Here is a 19,728-nt window from a genome sequence, read left to right as displayed (position 1 = left end):
ATTGGAAAGATTTTTTGCTTTAAAGGAATGGCTTTATTTTCCTACACTTTAAAAATAGTTGTTACATAAGCAGCAACAAGAAACCTTTTAAAGAAGACTTACCTACATAAGTTTTCACTTTTCTATTTGCCTGCATGTTTTTCATAATTATATTAATGAAATGTAATTCTGGGCTTTTTTTCACTTAATTTCATTTTGTAAAATTTTATATTTTGCTATTGTCTTTTAAATTATTATTTTAAATGGTTGCATCATTTTTAGTTAGGTTGCTATATCATCATTTATTAAACTTTCTCCTTTTGGGAGCAGGTGAATAATATTATAAAATATATATTAAATTAGGCTTCATTGTTTATGCAATTTTGAAAATAATTTCTTTTGGCAGATTTTTAGGATTACTAGGACAAAAGGCATTTTTTTTTCCTTCTTAGTAGGTGCTCCCAGATAACTTTAAAGGTATCTTTGAAAGCAGTTTTGGGGACCAGCATGTTCAAGTCCTAAATATTTGGAGTGAATGAATGCAATTTCTTAGTTAGTATTGTCATTCCTTTTTGTGTTTTTTGGAGCATGGATATTCAAGAGTGCTTTGCTTGCATTTTACAAACAGCGGTAATAGCAACAATAATATAATAAATAGCACCTAACATTTACGCAGTGCTTTCATGGCTATAGTTTATTATCAATCAGTAAGGGGGAAAGATATATCAGATGGAGTGTGGAGAAATCCATGGCTTTCTATGTTCTCTCCTTCTTTCTGGGAGGGGTCACATAGAACATGCTCCTTTCTGTAGCAGTGAAATGTGGCAACACGTTTACAGTATTTCTGCCCAGGGAAGCCTGCTTATGACTCAAAGTTCAGGGGTTTTTTATTGGGGGCTGGTCACATAGGAACAGCAACAAGTATCCAAATTCCAGACTCCAAGAAGGAAAGTGTGATTCAGTGCGCTAGCCTGGCAAACAATCTCATCATTTAGAGAATGTTTCCAAAGCCACATTCACAGACACCAGCCAAGATCCAGCCCTATAAACAGGTTCTTCTAACACATCTCCCCATCAGAAAAATGAACCCTGCTCTTCCACATAATAAACTGTAGCCATAAATGCAATTGTCCCAGATGACGGGTGGGGATAATTATCTACTAAGGTAGACAGCTTTGACATTTTATTGCTTTTTATATGAAACATGACATTGTAATGAGAAATGTATATATTTGTTAGGTATATTGTTTACAGAAAGAGCTAAAGATAAAAAATCACAGTCTTCAAGAAACCGCTGAGCAAAATGTTATTCTACAGCATACTCTTCAGCAACAACAGCAAATGTTACAACAAGAAACAATTAGAAATGGAGAGCTAGAAGATATTCAAACTAAACTTGAAAAACAGGTATATGTTATTGGTCAAAATGGTTTTACTTGTATGAAATAGGAATTTTTGAGATTGATAATAGATTTTTTTATTAGTTATGTAAATTGCTATTTAATCTCAAAGATTTCATATTATAAGAAATATTCTATAACATTGTAATATAACATTATAATGTCTATTCCTGTGTAATGTGATTGTGTAATAATACCATGGGCACATTTTTGTTACTCCATACAACTTAGTTATAATTCAGGCTTCTTTATTCAATTTCTCCCTTCTTCTTGGACCTGAATGTAATACCTATTTGAATCATTATACCTTCCAATTTCCTCTTTTTGGATCAAGACGTGTGATAATCCCTAAAGAAATGCCAAAGCCATGCTAAAAGAAAAATTTCAAAGGAAACTTTCTAAAAATAAGTTGTTACTCCAAAGAAAGACTCCTAGGAAATTTTATACTAGAATCTAATCTTTTTCTCTTTCATTCATTACCAAATTCATCTGAATTCTTCAGACAGATATTTTACATTTTTCATTTTGTTTTTCTCTTTTCAAACTTTACAGAAAAGGATAAATTAGAAAATGTTAGTTCCCTGTAATCTCATTACACCTCACCTTTTTGTCATTTGTATGATTTTTTTATCTATGTATTCTGGATTCATCCTCAGGCTCTCCAAAGAAACTAAAAAAATCTTTCAATGCATTCAAACACATCAGACAGGTATCCTGTGTTTTCTTTTTTAGAGACATCCCTCCTGTGGCTGCCTTTTATTAAAGTCTAGACACATTGCTTGTTCTGCCTGCTGTATAGGTTCATCCTGAAGCATTTCCTTATCTCATCTGTGTTTTATTCCCACTTCCTAAATCCCTGACATTGGCTCTAGCTTTTGCAAGATTGGTTATAATTCTTTTCCTTCTGAAGCTGTTTCATTTCCATAATGGTCTTATGGTTTCCTTCTTTTTTTTTTTTTTTTTACCTTAAGTCTACTAGTTCATTTGTATTTTTCATTTGGTTATTTTATTTCTTCATGATCTTTGTTTTAACAGATTCTTCTGTTCTCTTTAATTTCTTTGAGGGTCTACAGAAGTTTATATCTAGAAACTTCTTCAGTATTTGGAGTAAGTTTTCTTGTATATATTCTCTTTCCTCCTTTCATTCATACTCCACTATGCACAGGTTCCATGCTGGATTCTTTCAGATTATTACTCATGTTTAGATTCTTTCTGCTTCTGACTGTGCTATTTAGTCAAGCACGGAATGAGTAGGTTTTCCATGGTTCTCTTCCCTTTTTACCTGGGTACTATTTTAATTTTATTCTTGTAACTTGAGTTGGGAGTGTGGGTATTAATGACTTACAATCTATATGTAGTTCTTCAGTGGGAGGTGTTAGAAGATCAGGGAGGATATTAAAGTCATTAGCCAAAGATTAACTTTGAGATCACAGTCATGTAAATGTTCATTGAGGACCTTGAGTGGCTGAGATTAACTAGGGAGAGGATATAAAATGAGGGGTAAGAAGCTTGACTTGGACAGATCTCTGAGGGATGCAGTACACGGAAGCCAAAGTAAGTATTTCATGAAGTAGGGAATGATAGTTGGTGTTATGGGCTGCTGCAATCAATGTCAAATAAAATGAGGGTTGAGAAATGTCCATTAGAATTAGCAGCATGGAGGTCATTGGTGACGTAGCGCAGTTGCTGTGGAATGGCCAGATTGCTATGGGTTGAGAATGAATGGGTTGAGAATGAATGAGAAGTGAGAAAAATGATACAACAAACATAGAAAACTCTGAGAAGTTGGGCTGTAAAGAGGAGGAAAGAAAAGGTGGTAGTTGGAGGGAGGTGGAGGCATGAAAGGAAGTTGTTTTATGATGGGAAGGTCTGGAACATGTTTAAATGCTAATATAGAGAAACCAGAAGAAAGAGAGTAAAGATACAGCAGAAAGTAGAGATAGTCAATAGTATGAGGTTCCTGAGAAAGTAGAGAGGAATTGGCTCCAGAACACCTGTGAAGCAATTTGACTTATACAGGGGGAAGAATACTTCCTTCACTGTAGGAGAACAGAAGGAAAAATGAATAGGAGCAAGTGCAAGTTGTGTTGGGAGCAAATGCAAGTTGTAATGTTTGAGGGCAGGTGGCAGTCTAGGAATCCTTCACTGAATGAGCCAATTTGTGAAGAAGGAAAGGAACATAGTTTGACAAGGGAAGAAAGAAGATTCAGATGGGGATAATGAAAAGGGAAACATTTACCGTTATTTTGTTCAATGCTTATAAGTCCTATTTTAATATTATAATGGGTCCAATTCTATAAATATGTATATGAATGAAGTATCTTTATTATTAAAGATTAAGTTTTGCTTTTATATTTCCAAAACACTACTTGCTGGTCTATAGTTTTGATTTTTGTAATACATCCAGAAACTGAATGATAGGCTAGGCTACAAATTTATATAAATGTTTTTCTTCTGAAGAATGTTGAACTGTGACTGAGTTTTAAAGAATTATTGAAAACTGCTTTATAAGGTATCAAAACTGGAACAAGAGCTTCAAAAACAAAGGGAAAGTTCAGCTGAAAAGTTGAGAAAAATGGAGGAGAAATGTGAAGCAGCCACACGTGAAGCAGATATGAAAAGGCAAAAAGTTATTGAACTTACTGGAACTGCCAGGTAAAATGACTGTTACTTTTATTTATCTTCCTGTTTTAACATCAGTACTATCTGAGTTTCAATATCAGATAATGTTCAGTGAAGCATTTGCTTGAAGAATTACTTTCTCCGTAGTCTGTGTTCCTATAGTATTTTGTTTGTACTTCCTTCAAATCCCTCATTATGCCTTTCTGTAGTATGGTTTAATACTGTTAATCCTCCTACTATACTGTGAGTTCCTTAAGGTCAAGATATATCTGGTTTATTTCAATGGCCCTCCCACAATAATTAGCATAGTTCCATGTACCTCATAGGCACTCAGCAAGTGTTGTTTTAAATTAAATTGTGAATAACATTAAAAGTTGCAGGCAAAGATGTATTCATATAGAGGAAATTTTTATAGGGTCTAGTTGTTTATGGGAGGGAGTAACTTATTAGAATAAAACTGGTTCTCAACCTTGACCGAAGATTAAAATCATCTGAGACTAATCACATTGTAACTTTATCCTTTCTTATACCTCTCTATGTATTCTCTTCCCCTCTCTCACCCCATCACAACTTCTGAAAAACTTCCACTGTGTCCTCTGGAATTCACAGTCCATCCTGAGAGACATTCCCTGTATTCTCTACCTTTTCTTTTCTCTTGCTGTAACAGAAATCTGACTTTCCCTTGAGGACATTGCTTCTTCCCCTGCAGCCTTCTAAAGTAAAATCTTTCCCCACAGTTCTTGTACCAGAGGGTCAGGATGTGGCATTGTATACCATACTTCATGAACCTCGTGTCATTGGATCATATCATTTCTCACTATTGCTGACACCTACAGGCCACCTGACTTACTGTTGCCTTCTACAACACCCATACTGCCATTATTCTTGGGCATTTCAATATACATCTATTTAGCTGATCCTTCTGACACCTTAGGCTCTCAGTTTTTAGAATTCCTCTTCTCTAATGATCCTGATCTCTATCATACCTTAGCCACTCACTCACATGATTTACCCTAGATTTTGTCATTTCTAATGTCTCCAATATTTCAACATAATTTGAATATTATGCCTCTACCCCTGTATTCTCACTTCATTCCCTTTAATACGCCAAATTCAACAATTCTTTGATCTAATCAGGACTCTAATTCATCAATTGCATCACTGTCTCATTCCCTGATGCCCTCTCTCCTCTCTTTACCCAGCTTACATCTAGCTAGTCATTAAATCATTGATATGCATATACCCACAGCTCCCTTACCTGTCTCTTACTTTGTGGTACACAGCACTAAAAACCAAATTCAGACTATTCTGTGCTTGCATCTTTACAGAGGCTGGAAAAATATAACCATGCTGACCAATCTTACTTTAAATTCATAACTTTAAACCATAAGTGTGCCCTTAATGCTATCAGGCAATCACAATAATACTCATTCTTGCAGAAGACTCTTTTACACCTTTGCCTTTTCTTTCAGAACTCCAACAATCCCTCCCCAATCTTTGTTTTCACTAATAATCTTGCTTTCTGTTTCACTGAGAAAATTGGAGCAATTACTTCTTCCTTTTGTTACCCCCACCCTTTGATTTCTAGACAAAAAATTCTTCTTGATTATAGCTAATAGGCACATTGAGGAAGAAAAGTAAGTCCTAAATACTAATAGGAAGCTTATGCACTACATGACTAAACTTCATCAGAAAGATGTACCATAGTTCCAAGAAATCTTCTCTTCATTCTGTTTTCTCTGTTCTCACTATTGCTTTTTTCACTTCTGGCACTATAATTTATAAAACTATTTTTTCTCTCCCGAAAGGCATTACAGTTGAAATATATCTGTATAAATCTCCTTGGATCTGTTTTAGAATTAAAATATGTTCAAATAGAAGAAAGGAAGCTAATTTATTGAGCACCTTCTGTGTGCCAGGCAGTGTGCTAGGTAAACACAATAACTCAATCTTCAAAACAGCCCTATGATAGGGGTTTTATTATTCCTGCTTTTAAAATAGGAAGCGGGAACTCAAAGAAGTTAAGGTATGAGATACACAATTTAGATGTGCTCTAAAACCAAGGTTTTTTTCTGTTATACAGCTGCTAAAGGTTCTTCTGGTGCTACATGTAAATGTCACTGCCTGTGAATGATCCTGACCCTGGTTTCTCAGTGCTGAGGCTCATAGAGCACTTGTTAGATTTCTCAGACTGCCCCCATATTTTAAAATCTTTCTTACATTTGAAGAAGCCAGAGAGTCTCAGCTGCCGTGTTCTCAAAGTTTAGTATTACTTTTGCAATAGTCCTTTCTTTGGCCCTGTTTCCACTCTCAGACTTGATTGCCCTTAATAACTGTGACAAGAAGGTGAAGCATTTCTGGAAAAACTGGTGGTTTTAAAGCCTGTCATAAAATGTTGAAAGTTATGGGAAAATTTTTAGTATTAGATTATGCATATAATAGTTAACATTTTTAAACTCTTCAATATTTATTATAGTAATGCCTGATTTACCTAGCATCAGGAAAGAATGAGTAGTTGCTCATAAAGAAAGAAATGAGTGGAATTTATCTTTACCAAGTACTGAAACTTCAAAATAAAAAACTTTTTTGGTAGAATTCTTCTCAAATATATATTTTCTTGTCACTTTTACCTTCTCTGGGTGTGTCAGGGTTATCACTACACACATCAGTTATTATACCATGCTGAAACATAGTGGTACCCTAATAATGAAACCTTAAGGAGTGTAGAGCTCTGTTTGTTTTTTACCAAATGTGTAGACTGCTGTGGTTTTGAGTTCTTGTATTTTTTTAAGTAATTTTTCCCCAACTCCTTTCTGACAAGCTGTCAGCTCTTGGTACTCTATGCCAACCTCTTTCTAATTACATTTTCTAATTATGTTTTATATCTACTCTAGTGTAAACAAAAGAATTAGTCAAGCTAAAAATCATTTACCTGGAATTTAGAAATATAAAAGGGTCATTAGCGCTTGTATAATCTAATAGTTTATAACTTTGTTGGGCCATAGACATATTTGAGGATATGATAAAAAGCTGTGGATTACTTTCTATACATAGATGTGCATATGCATATGTAATTTTGCATATTGCTTCTGGGGTTTTATAGTTTTCCTCAAGTTCACTCATGGACATCAGATTGAAAAAACTCTTGACCGAATCCAAATTTGTCTAAGTTGCATTTGGAAAAGAAACACTCCTTCTTGCAAACTCAGTTTGCGAAATGTCAAAGATCAAAAGAGCAAGAACAACAACAATAAAATGCTGATGCAAAGGAGTGTCAGCTCTGCCCATCACTGAGATTGACATTAGCAGTTGTTTAGTTCATGAATATCACTTTGGAAATACCAACAAATGGACTTAAAACCTTCTTTCACTATGTTGATTAGTCTATATAGGGAGAGGAATAAGCTTGGGACTGACTAAAAGTTAGTAAACCTGGCCCTCTCACTATTAATAACTATTTATATTATTCCAGATGATTCACCTAACCTTCCAGTTTCCTCATCTGTAAAGCAAGGAAGTTACACTATTCTAGGAATCTCTAGTTTCCTTTTAAAGCTACAAAAGATAACGTTAATTAAAAAGGTCTGAGTAAAAACGACTGACTTGGCTTTCCTGTGAGTAGTATGGTCTGTATGATGGATATTTTGATTGCTTGGCTTCTTTATTTTCTGTGTTGCAGATAATAGGACTTACAGATTGTATTTTGTGGTATGTAATTGGTGCAGAATTACAGTCTTTTAGTTGGAGCATTGTTAACAGTAAAATAGGTGATTTAAGATTATGAGTAGATGGGGCCAGCCCCGTGGCCGAGTGGTTAAGTTCGCGTGCTCTGCTTTGGTGGCCCAGGGTTTCGCCGGTTCGGATCCTGGGCGAGGACATGGCACCACTCGTTGGGCCACGCTGCGGCGGTGGCCCACATGCCACAACTAGAAGGACCAACAACTGAAAATACACAACTGTGTACCGGGGGCTTTGGGAAAAAAGGGAAAAATAAAATCTTAAAAAAAAAGATTATGAGTAGACATTTTGCTGATATTTGTCCTTATATGTCTTGTAGACTTTGTTTAGTCAAGGATAAGTCAGTTGGTTTTTAAGTTTCCAAATTATCATTTACTACTTGTTTTATTTTTTATTTTTAATTAGGCAAGTAAAACTTGAGATGGATCAGTACAAAGAAGAGCTGTCTAAAATGGAAAAAGAAATAATGCACCTAAAACGAGATGGAGAAAATAAAACAATGCATCTTACTCAGTTAGATATGATCTTAGAACAGACAAAGACAGAACTAGATAAGAAGACAAACGCTGGTAAGCAACAGGTTAGCTGAGCTTAGCTGCCTGCACATTTATATTTAAGGAACTGGAATAAAATGAGAATTTGGGATGGTGGTGTTGGAAGGGACAATGAGTGGTTAGTATTTTGTCTCTTGTAGATACATAAAACTGGATATTCTTAATTATAATTATTTACAAAGTTGTTAATAACAAATGGTTTATATATAGTTCTAAAATTATTTTCTCCTCTTGACAGTGAAGGAGTTAGAAAAGTTACAATACCACACCGAAACTGAACTATCAGAAGCTTCACAGAAACGAGAAGCACTAGAGACTGAGCTACAAAATGCTCATGGAGAGTTAAAAAGTACTTTAAGACAACTCCAGGAACTGAGGGATGTACTACAGAAGGCTCAATTATCATTAGAGGAAAAATACAGTACTATAAAGGATCTCACAGCTGAACTTAGGTGAGTTACATAGTAAGAAGTAGTATCACAGTTACAGGTATTTCACTTTATTACTTTGAGTCCTTGTGTCATACAATAAAGTTTGTTGTTGAATTCTCGGTATCCAGACTTCTCAGCTGCCTTTGGCTCACTGCGGCTCATCTTAGTTAACCCATCCCATGCTCCATCCAACTAATTCAGCCATTGCTGTTGACTAATACTTCCCTCCTTGGTCTTTGGACCATTTTACACTGGCTCTCTCCTGTATCCCATATGGTAAAAAAAAAATGATTGGACCAGCTTACTGCAGTGGTTAATAGCAAAATAATATTAATAATAACAATATTGTTCTTTGTATTAAGCCCTTATTTTGTGCCAGGACTATTCTAGGGACTTCATATATGATCTCACTTATTTCTTTACAACAAACCTATCAGATACATATTATCACCTTTTTACAATTGGGAAAACCGAGGCTTGGGGAAATTAAGTAAAACGCCCAAAGTCAGATAGTAGGATCCAGAGAAGGAAGTTAAATATAAGTCTGTCCAACTCTAAAGTCTGGGTCCTTGGATTAGCTGCAATAGCATAAAATGCTGTTCCAGCACACCTCTATGGTGAATGGGAGTGGAGAGCCAGACCAAAACCAAAGTGTGGGAAATAGATTCTGACAAGGAAAACAAAATTACAAACCAGGATGTGGAATGTGGAATGAAAAAACAGGATAGAGAGCAGCAAGATGACCCACAAACTTAGATGTTGTATCCCATGATTCAGTGTAGGGCGCTCTTCTCGTTTCTACCCACAAACTCATTCTTAGTAAATTTCATGTAGCTTTGAGTATTATGTGTCAGAGACTTCCAGACCCATATCTCCAGTAATGATCTCTTCCCCAAACTCCAGACTCAAATATCTGATGACTTACTTGTTACCTCCTCTTAGATATTTTTAAGAGTCGTCTCTAACTTGGCCAAAACAGAACTCATTTTTCTCCTCATAACCCTGCTCTTCCTCCCTCTCAGTGTCATGCAGTTACGCAAACCAGAAATCTATAAGATTATTCTTATCTCTTTCTCTCCCTTTTTTCATCCAACCCCTTAGCAAGTCATGTCAGCTTTATTTCCCAAACACATTCTGAAACCTGTTGATTTCTTGGCCTTTTTTCTGTTACCATCTTAGCACAAGCCATCATCGTCTCTCACCTGGTCTATTGCTGTGGCTTCCCAACTGGTCTCCCAGCTTACATTCTTGATTCCCCCTCCCACAATCCATCCTCTGCAGAATGGATTTAAGTTTGTGATTTAAAACATAAATCAGATCATATTGCTTTCCTACTTAAACTTTCTAATGGCCTACCAAAAGATTCAGAATAAAATCCAAGCTTCTTGAGAAATCTAAATCAAAGCCACAATGAGGTACAAACCACTTCACACCCATCAGGATGGCCAAAATAAAAACAAACAAAACCCTAAAAAAGGAAAATAATAAGTGTTAGCAAGTGTTAGAGAAATTAGAATCCTCGTCCATTGCTGGTGGGAAACTAAAATGGTCCACCCACTGTGGAAAACAGTTTGGCAGTTCCTCAGTAAGTTAAGCATAGAATTAACCATATAACAGTAATTTCACTCCTAGGTGTGTACACAAAATAATTGAAAACAGGTGTTCAGACAAAAATTGTGCACAAAAGTTCATAGCAGCTCTATTCACATTAGCCACTAAGTGGAAACAACCCAAATGTCCATCAATAGTTGAATGCATAAACACAAGGTGGTATATCCATACAATGAATATTATTCAGCCATGAAAAGGATTAAAGTATTGATACATACTACAGCATGGATGAACCTTGAAAACATTATACTAAATGGAAGAAACCAGAAACATAGTGCATAATTCTGTTTATAAGAAATATCCAGAATTAGCAAATCCATATAGAGATAGAAAGCAGATTAATAGTTGCCAGGGACTAGGGGGAGGGAGAATGGAAAATAACTGCTGATGGGTATGGAGTTTCCCTTTGGAGTGATGAAAATACTGGAAATAGTTAGTGGCAGTGGTTACACAACATTGTGACCGTACTTAATGTAACTGAATTGTAAACTTTAAAGTGGTTAAAATGGTAAATCTTATATATATTTTACCACAATTAAAAAAGAAAAATCCAAGCTCCTTATGCTGGACTACAAAGCCCTACATGACAAGGTTCCTGCCTGCTTCTCTGGTCTCATTTCATGCTGTTCTCCTTGCTCCTGGCCTTTTTATTGTACTTAAAACCTACCAAGTTTTTTCCCACTTCCTTAGGACTTTTGCTGTAGCAGTTACTTCGGCCTAAAATAATGATTGTATGGCCAGCTTCCTCGTGTCCTTCACATTACCTCAGAGGTCCCTTCCCTGACCACCTATTCTAAAGTAGCCACCCAGTCATTATCTCATCGCTGTATTTAGTGCTCTAATACAGCACTTTATATTATGATATTTTTCTTGTTGAATTGTTTATTATTCATAGTCCATCTTCTTTCCTGGACCTATTAGAATATAAGCTCCATGTGATGAAGGACATCTATCTTGTTGACTGTTAAATCCACAGTACACAGAACCCTCACATAGAGAAAGTATCCAATAAATATTTACTAAATGATTAAGTGAATGGATGAGTGAAAGAAGTAAAAATGAAATCTTAAATTCTAGCTAGTAGTAATTTTTGGGAGCTCAGCCATTTGCATAGACAGCAGTTAGTGTTATGTTTAGAATTCATTTCCTATTACTTTTAGAGTATTAGTTTAGCCTTGTATTTTATAACTCTTGAGACTTTTACGAGAATAGTAAATAGCTTTTTAAAGAAGTTCAGATTCTGCTTTTTAAAGTCAGTACCTTTATTCAATATTGTTTCATATTTAACACTGGAAAATCATATGAAGATTTTCAAGATCAACATTTTCAGCCTTTGTCATATCAGAACTTAGAGTTCCAAATAAAATTCTCTGATGACAGACTTCAGAGTGGCAGTAGTCTTAAAATTGTGGCAGTACTAAGCATTTTTATAATATAAATTATACTAAAGTTAGGGTTTTAGCAGGGCTAGAATTTATTAAAAAACATTTAAAATATTTCTAAATTAGACTTCAATACTTCATCATGTGAAAGGTGTCATTTTGAGTAAAATTCCCATGAGAAATAACGATGGTCATTTACTGAGCTGTGGATATCAGGGATAGCCTGATAATGCCCAATTCAATTGTAAAAAACTCACAGCTGTTATATAGAAAAGACTTTCAAACACTCCCTTGATCTATAAATGAAACACTATGGATATATTTTAAAAATTCTTATACTGATTTCAATCTTATAACCTGGCAGCGCTTTAACATTTAGCTTCAATTGTCTATAGTAGTAAATTTGAGTTAACTTTTACCTTTTTAGAATACTCTATTAAAGTAATTTTATTAATGTCAGTCATTTTCCTTATACATTATTCCTTTAATTTGAACCCTTTCAATCTGAAATAATTGCATATATCCTATCACTTTTAATTTACATTGGACTTAATTTTTTTAAATTGTGATATGCCTGCTGTTTGCTTTCATCTTTTTCCTTTGGTAAATTGCAGAGAATGCAAGATGGATATTGAAGACAAAAAGCAAGAACTCCTTGAAATGGATCAGGCACTTAAGGAGAGAAATTGGGAGCTAAAGCAAAGAGCAGCTCAAGTTGGTTTTCTTTATTATATTTTAATGAAATTTCCTCTTAAAATACAATCACACGGTTACTATTTTTACAGCAGGTGGATTTTTGAGAATGAAAGATATTAGCTTAGTATCTGAACCTTTTGATCTCTTATATTACTGTATATCAGAAGAAAATGGGATTAAAGGAGTTACTTGCTCAGCTGGTGTTTGTTAGAGGAACAAAAGTATTCAGAAGGTTGGGGGCTGGCCCCGTGGCCTCATGGTTAAGTTTGCCCACTCTGCTGTGGCGGCCCAGGGTTTCCCCAGTTCCAATCCTGGGCTCAGACATGGCACCGCTCATCAAGCCATGCTGAGGTGGCATCCCACATGCCACCACTAGAAGGACCCACAACTAAGAATATGCAGCTATGTACCGGGTGGTTTTGGGGAGAAAAAGGAAATAAATAAAATCTTAAAAAATATATATATATCCAGAAGGCATTATTTAGCAGCATCCTTTTTTAAGACTTTATTTTTTAGAGCAGGTTTAAGTTTACAGCAAAATTGAGCAGAAGGTACAGAAATTTCCCATACACTTCCTGCCCCCACACATGCACAGCCTTCCTCATTATCAGCATTCCCCACCAGAGTTGTACATTTAGATTTGTTAGAACTGGTGAACCTACATTGGCACACCATAATCACCCAGAGAACACAGTTTACATTACAGTTCACTCTTGGTGTTGTACATTCTATGGGTTTGGACAAATGTTTAATGACAGGTAGCCATCATAATTATTTCACTTCCTTAAAAATCCTCTATAGGGGTTGGGGGTGGGCACAAAGGATGAAGGGAAGCTCTTATATGGTGACAGACAAATAATGTACAACTGAAATTTCACAGTGTTGTAAACTATTATGACTTCAATTAAAAAAAAAATCCTCTATGCTCTACCTCTTCATCTCTCCCCTTCTTCCCCCAATCCCTGGCAACCACTCATCTTTTTATTTTCTCTGTAGTTTTGCCTTTTCCAAAATGTCATATGGTTGGAATCACACAGTATTTAGCCTTTCCAGAATGGCTTCGTTCACGTAATAATATGCATTTAAGGTTCTTCCATGACTTTTCATTGCTTATAGCTTATTTCATTTTACCACTGAATAATATGCCATTATCTGGATGTACTACAGTTTATTTATCCATTCACCTATTAAAAGACACCTTGGTTGCTTCCAAGTTTTGACAATTATGAATAAAACATAAACATCCATGTTCAGGTTTGTGTGTGGACATAAGTTTTCAATTCCTTTGGATAAATACCAAGGAGCACAATTGCTGGATTGTATGATAAGAGTATGTATAGTTTTATAAGACATTTCCAAACTGTCTTCCAATTTAGCTGTACCATTTTGCATTCCACCAGCAACGAATGAGAGTTCCTGTTGCTCCACATCCTGGCCAACATTTAGTGTTGTCAGTGTTTCAGATTTTGGCCATTCTGATAGTTATGTAGTGGTATCTCCTTGTCGTTTTAATTTACATTTCCCTGATGACATGATATGGAGCATCTTTTCCTATGCTTTTGACACCTGTATATCTTCTTTGGTGAGGTGTCTGCTAAGGTCTTTGGCCCATTTTTTTAATCAGGTTGTTTGTTTTCTTATTGTTGGGTTTTAAGAGTTCTTTGTATATTTTGGGTGTGTCCTTTACCAGCTGTGTCCTTTGCAAATATTTGCTGCTTTATCAGATGTGTCTTTTGCAAATATTTTCTCCCCAGTTTCTAGCTTTTCTTCTCATTCTTTTGATATTGGCTTCCACAGAGTGGAAGTTTTCAGTTTTAATGAAGTCCAGCTTATCAATATTTCTTTCATGGATTGTGCCCTTGGTGTTGTATCTAAAAAGTCATCACCATACCCAAGGTCCTCTAGGTTTTCTCCTATGTTATCTTCCAGGATTTTTATAGTTTTACATTTTAAATTTAGGTCTGTGATCCATTTTATGTTAATTTTTCTGAAGGGTGTATGGTCTGTGTCTAGATTCATTTTTTTGCATATGGATGTCCAGTCATTCCATCACCATTTGTTGAAAAGACTGTCTTTTCTCCATTGTATTGCCTTTGCTCCTTTGTCAAAGATCAGTTGACTATATTTATGTGGTTTTGTTTCTGGGCTCTCTAATCTGTTCCACTGATCTATTCAGCAGTTCTTTTGCCAGTATCACACTATCTTGATTACTGTAGCTTTATAGTAAGTCATGAAGTCAAGTCATGTCTGTCCTCCAACTTTATTTTTCTCTTTCAATATTGTGTTGGCTATTCTGGATTTTTTGCCTCTCCATATAAACTTTAGCTTTATTTGGTTGATATGCAAAAAATAACTTGCTGGGATTTTGATTAAGATTGTCTTGAATCTGTAGGTCAACTTAGGAAGAACTGATGTCTTGACAATATTGAGTCTTCCTATCCATGAACATGGACTGTCTCTCCATTTATTTACTTCTTTGATTTTTTTCACTGGAGATTTGTATTTTTCCTTAGATAGATCTTGTATACGTTTTGTTAGATTTATACCTAGGTGTTTCCTTTTTGGGGATGCTAATATAAATGACATTGTGTTTTTAATTTCAAATCTATTTTGTTCACTGCCAGTATATAGGAAAGCAATTGACATTTGTGTATTAACCTTGTATCCTGCAACCCTGCTGTATCATTTATTAGTTCTAGGAATTTTTGTCAAATCTTTTGGATTTTCTCCCCAAATGATCATGTCATCTGCAAAGAAAGGCAGTTTTATGTCTTCCTTCCCAATCTATATACCTTGTATTTCCTTTTCTTGTCTCACTACATTAGCCAAGACTTCAGTACAATGTTGAAAAGAGTGGTGAGAGGGAATATCTTTGCCTTGCATCTGATCTTAGTGGGAAAGCTTCAAGTTTTTCACCATGAAGTGTGACATTAGCTGTTGGTTTTTCATAGATATTCATTATCAAGTTGAGGAAGTTACCCTCTATTCATAGTTTACTGAGAGTTTTATCTTGAATGGGTATTGGATTTTGTCAGATGCTTTTTCTGCATCTGTTGCTATGATCACATGATTTTTCTTCTATAGCCTGTTGATGTGATAGATTACATTAATTGATTTTCAATTGTTGAACCAGCTTTCATACCTAGAATAAATCCCATTTGTTGTGGTATATAATTCTTTTTATACATTGTTGGGTATGATTTGGTAATCCTCTGTTGAGAATTTTTACATCTATGTTCATGAAGGATATTGGTCTGTATTTTACTTTCCTTATAATGTCTTTGTCTGGTTTTGGTATTAAGGTAATGCTGTCCTCAGAGAATGAGTTAGGAAGTATTTCCTCTGCTTCTGTCTTCTGAATGAGATTGTAGAGAATTGGCATAATTTCTTCCTTAAATATTTGGTAGAATTCACCAGGGAACCCATCTGGGCCTGGTGCTTTCTGTTTAGGGAAGTTATTAATCATTGTTTCAATTTCTTAAATAGATGTAGACTTACTCAGATTATCCATTTCTTCTTTTGTGAGTTTTGGCAGATTCTGTCTTTCAAGTCATTGGTCTATTTCATCTAGTTTTATTAAATTCACGTGTAGAGAGTTGTTCATAGTATTCCTTTATTATTCTTTTAATGTCCATAAGATTTGTAATAATGTCTCCTCTTTCATTTTTGATATTAGTCATTTGTGTCCTCTCTTTTTTTAGTTAGTCCAACTAGAGGCTTTATCATTTTCTTTTATCTTTTCAGAGAACCAGCTTTTGGTTTTGTTGCTTTTCTCTATTGATTTCCTAATTCTAATTTCAGTGATTTCTAGTCTAATTTTTATTATTTATTTTCTTCTGCTTACTTTGGATTTAATTTGCTCTTCTTTTTCTAGTTTCCCAAGGTGGAAGCTTAGATTATTGATTTTAGATCTTTCTTCTTTTCTAATACGTGCATTCAGTGCTATAAATTTTCCTCCAAGCACTGGATTGCTGCATCCACAATTTTTGTTACGTTGTATTGTCTTTAACGGCTTTTATCTAGCATAAAATGAAGTCTGAACCACTTTGTCATTTGTGAACATAGTCGTATCTTTTCTTTAAGTATCTATAATATATATGGGACTCAAGATCCAGGATTAGTAAGAAATGATTATTTTTCTCATTCTTTTTACTATTTGAGATGAAATTGTGTTTCAGTTATACCTACTGTGAACAATTGGAAAACACATTCCAAGCACACAGTTTTCCACATTAGAGTAAAACTGAACAACAGTTTAATGTTACTTTTGTATTTAGGTTACACATTTGGATATGACTATTCGTGAACACAGGGGAGAGATGGAACAGAAAATAATTAAATTAGAGGGTACTCTGGAGAAATCAGAATTGGAACTTAAAGAATGCAACAAACAGGTAAATTACAAAAAATTACATATTTTAAATTGTTTAAAAAATTAATTCCTTAACTGTAAGCATCCATTATTCACATAATATGGCTTTTTCGTAAATACATACAATAAAAATGCTACATAATTTTAATATGCTATTTTATATTTATTTTTTCTCTTAATTTTTTCCCCAGCTTTATTGAGGTATAATTGACAAATAAAAATGACTTACATGTAAGATGTACAACGTGATGTTTTGATATATGTACATTGTAAAATAATCACCATAATCAACCTAATTAACATATCGATCACCTCATAGTTATTTTTTTTTTGTGAGAATACTTAAGATCTATTCTCCTAGCAAATTTTAAGTATACAATTACTAACTATAGTCACCGTGCTGCACATTAGATCTCCAGAACTTACTCATCCTGTGTAACTGAAACTTTATACCGTTTGACCAACATTTCCCCGTTTTCCCCACTCCCCACCCTCTGGGGACTACCCTCTTAATGTTATTTTGAATATAGTTTTTATTGTATCAATGTGTCTACATGTTTATCATAATGTGTGCATGTCTGAATATTTATAAAATATCTCTGGCAAGATTTGCAAGTAATTTGGTTAACTGTGGTTCTCTCTAAGGAAGGAATACAGTGGGAAGGGGGCTTTGTTTTCACTAACTATATTTTTTACCTCATGCACGTATTACCTACAAAATTATTTGTAAGGGCCATGTAACATTTGTTGTTTTAAGGTACTCTAATTTTCCTTTCTTATACAAATGTGATGAAGACTTTCAGCTCTTTTAGTATATTTTAGGTATACATGTAAGCATCTTATTAGGCACAAGAATTGTGATGTTTTTATGTTGGTTATGGTTTTCTTAAGAAAAACACATTTTTATGTTTTGCTCTTTTAGATATACATGTGTAAAGCTTGACTTGCTTGGATTGCAGTTATGATTAAAGAATTATTTTGCCTTAATTATGTTAATAGTGCTCTGTTTAAAATTCAGATAGATAGTTTGAATGAAAAATTGCAAAATGCCAAAGAACAGCTTCGAGAAAAAGAGTTTATAACACTACAAAATGAACAGGAGATAAGTCAACTGAAAAAAGAAACTGAACGAACACAACAAAAGATGAAAGAAATGGAAAGTGTAAGCAAATTATTTTCCTTCTAAGGAACAAGTGGTGTTATCTGAAGAGTGATATAAATCTTTATGTTTTAAACTGATTGGTTTTAGAATACAGAAACTGTGCCATAAGTAGTTTTAGGCTAATTATTTGTACCAGATACGTAGCAGTTTCTTTGAGCTTTTTAAATATTCTATTCTGACAGTGTAATTGTAGATAAAGACATCATGTTATTTATCTTTATATTCCCTAGTGGCATTGGCATTGTATCTCTCACATAGTAAATCGACAGTGTATGCTCACTTGGTTGACAAATATTTATTGAGAACCTACTATGTAATAGAGCCGAAGATCCGATATTAATAAGATACACTCCTTTGTCCTTGAGGAACTCTATCAGAGAATGAATGGACAGATAATAATTGTATATTATTGAGGCCAAGTACATCAAGTTGCCAGATGAAGTTTAGTGACTTCATATCATCAGTTTGCATGTGTGTTAACTGATGAACTTATTCCACCCACTTGCCTTTTTAAAAAGGGAATTTGCTTCTAAGAGCTCTCGTGGATTTAACTTTTTCTTGTTTTAAAGTATCACACTCGACTTTAAAACTTCCTATACAGCTCTTTATTGTGTTTGACTAACTGATGATCTGTTTGCTGCAGTAGAATATAAACTCATTAGGGTAGCCACTTTGTCTCCTTTGTTCACTCCTGTATCCTCAATACCTAGAACAGTACATATCACAAAGTAAGCACGAATAAATATTTGTTGAATTATATACATAAATCAAGCAGGGTCTCTGAGAGCAAGTTTGGGCCCCAGTGGGGGGAAAAAACAAAGGTTACTGGCCCAGTCATTTCATGTTCCCTAATAAGGACTAGGTAAAAATATTTACATGAGATTTATATTGATAGACAACACAGTTGGACCTTGGGCCCCATTCCAGACATCACGGTCCTAGTGATTTGAACTGGTTTCTTTCCTTATCAGCCATAAAGTCTAGTGTCATTACTTAGAATCTGCTTCTCCAAGCTAATTTAGAACTAACTTACTTTTCACTGTGTTTTTTTTTTTCTATTTGAAGCAATACTTCACTAGAGATTTAACTGAGTAACGTAAAAGTATATCAGAGGGAGTACTAGTCCCAGTGACAAATTTTACTTTCACAGAGAATAAACTCATGACCTTAACCAGCTGTGTGGATTAATGGTGGGTTTTGATTATTTACGGCAATATGTTCTCCATGTTTGACATGGATGATCAAATATTAACTTTTTTCTTTATGTGATGTATTTTGTCATGGTACATTCATGATAAAAGATTATGCTTTTATGCAGCTTGCACATTAAAGTCATGCAAAATTACCATCGAGTCCCAGATTTATTACAGCACCTTTTCATTTTCTTATTATTAAAAAAGAAAAAAACATTTTCTGAATATCATTTCACAGTGGGTGATATTCATTGTATGTTAAATTGTACAGAGGTTTAGTTGGGAGGGGAAAAGTCACTTACTAAAGGAGAAATCAGAATAAGAAATAGGTTATCTGTATCATTTCATTTTGAAACCTACAAATATCTTGTTCATTTCAGGTTATGAAAGAGCAGGAACAGTACATTGCAACTCAGTACAAGGAGGCCATAGATTTGGAGCAAGAATTGAGACTAACCCGGGAACAGGTGCAGAGCTCTCATATGGAAGTGGTGGAGGCTCGTCGTCAACAAGTCCAAGCACAGAGAGAAATAGAAAGGCTCTCAAATGAGCTGGAGGAAATAAAGCAACTTTCCAAAGAAAAAGTAA

General features: G+C 34.7%; 1 protein-coding gene across 9 annotated transcripts in view; it reads left to right on the top strand.

Moving 5' to 3' along the window:
* Positions 1-19,728, top strand: part of CCDC18 (coiled-coil domain containing 18) — a 101,038-nt gene that overhangs the window by 59,973 nt on the left and 21,337 nt on the right. For 8 of the 9 annotated variants that reach the window (XM_023641618.2, XM_023641617.2, XM_023641619.2 and 5 more), the window contains 8 exons: positions 1,219-1,386; positions 3,892-4,034; positions 8,145-8,308; positions 8,532-8,745; positions 12,332-12,431; positions 16,691-16,807; positions 17,804-17,947; positions 19,521-19,724. In XM_023641618.2, coding sequence (XP_023497386.2) covers positions 1,219-1,386; positions 3,892-4,034; positions 8,145-8,308; positions 8,532-8,745; positions 12,332-12,431; positions 16,691-16,807; positions 17,804-17,947; positions 19,521-19,724 — 1,254 coding nt within the window. The remainder of the gene's footprint in view (positions 1-1,218; positions 1,387-3,891; positions 4,035-8,144; positions 8,309-8,531; positions 8,746-12,331; positions 12,432-16,690; positions 16,808-17,803; positions 17,948-19,520; positions 19,725-19,728) is intronic. The other variant, XM_023641621.2, reaches the window with a different exon arrangement.

Source organism: Equus caballus, chromosome 5 (assembly GCF_041296265.1).
Source record: "Equus caballus isolate H_3958 breed thoroughbred chromosome 5, TB-T2T, whole genome shotgun sequence".
NCBI lineage: Eukaryota > Metazoa > Chordata > Mammalia > Perissodactyla > Equidae > Equus > Equus caballus.
Note: the sequence above shows the minus strand (reverse complement) of the source record. Positions and strands in the feature narration are given on the sequence as shown.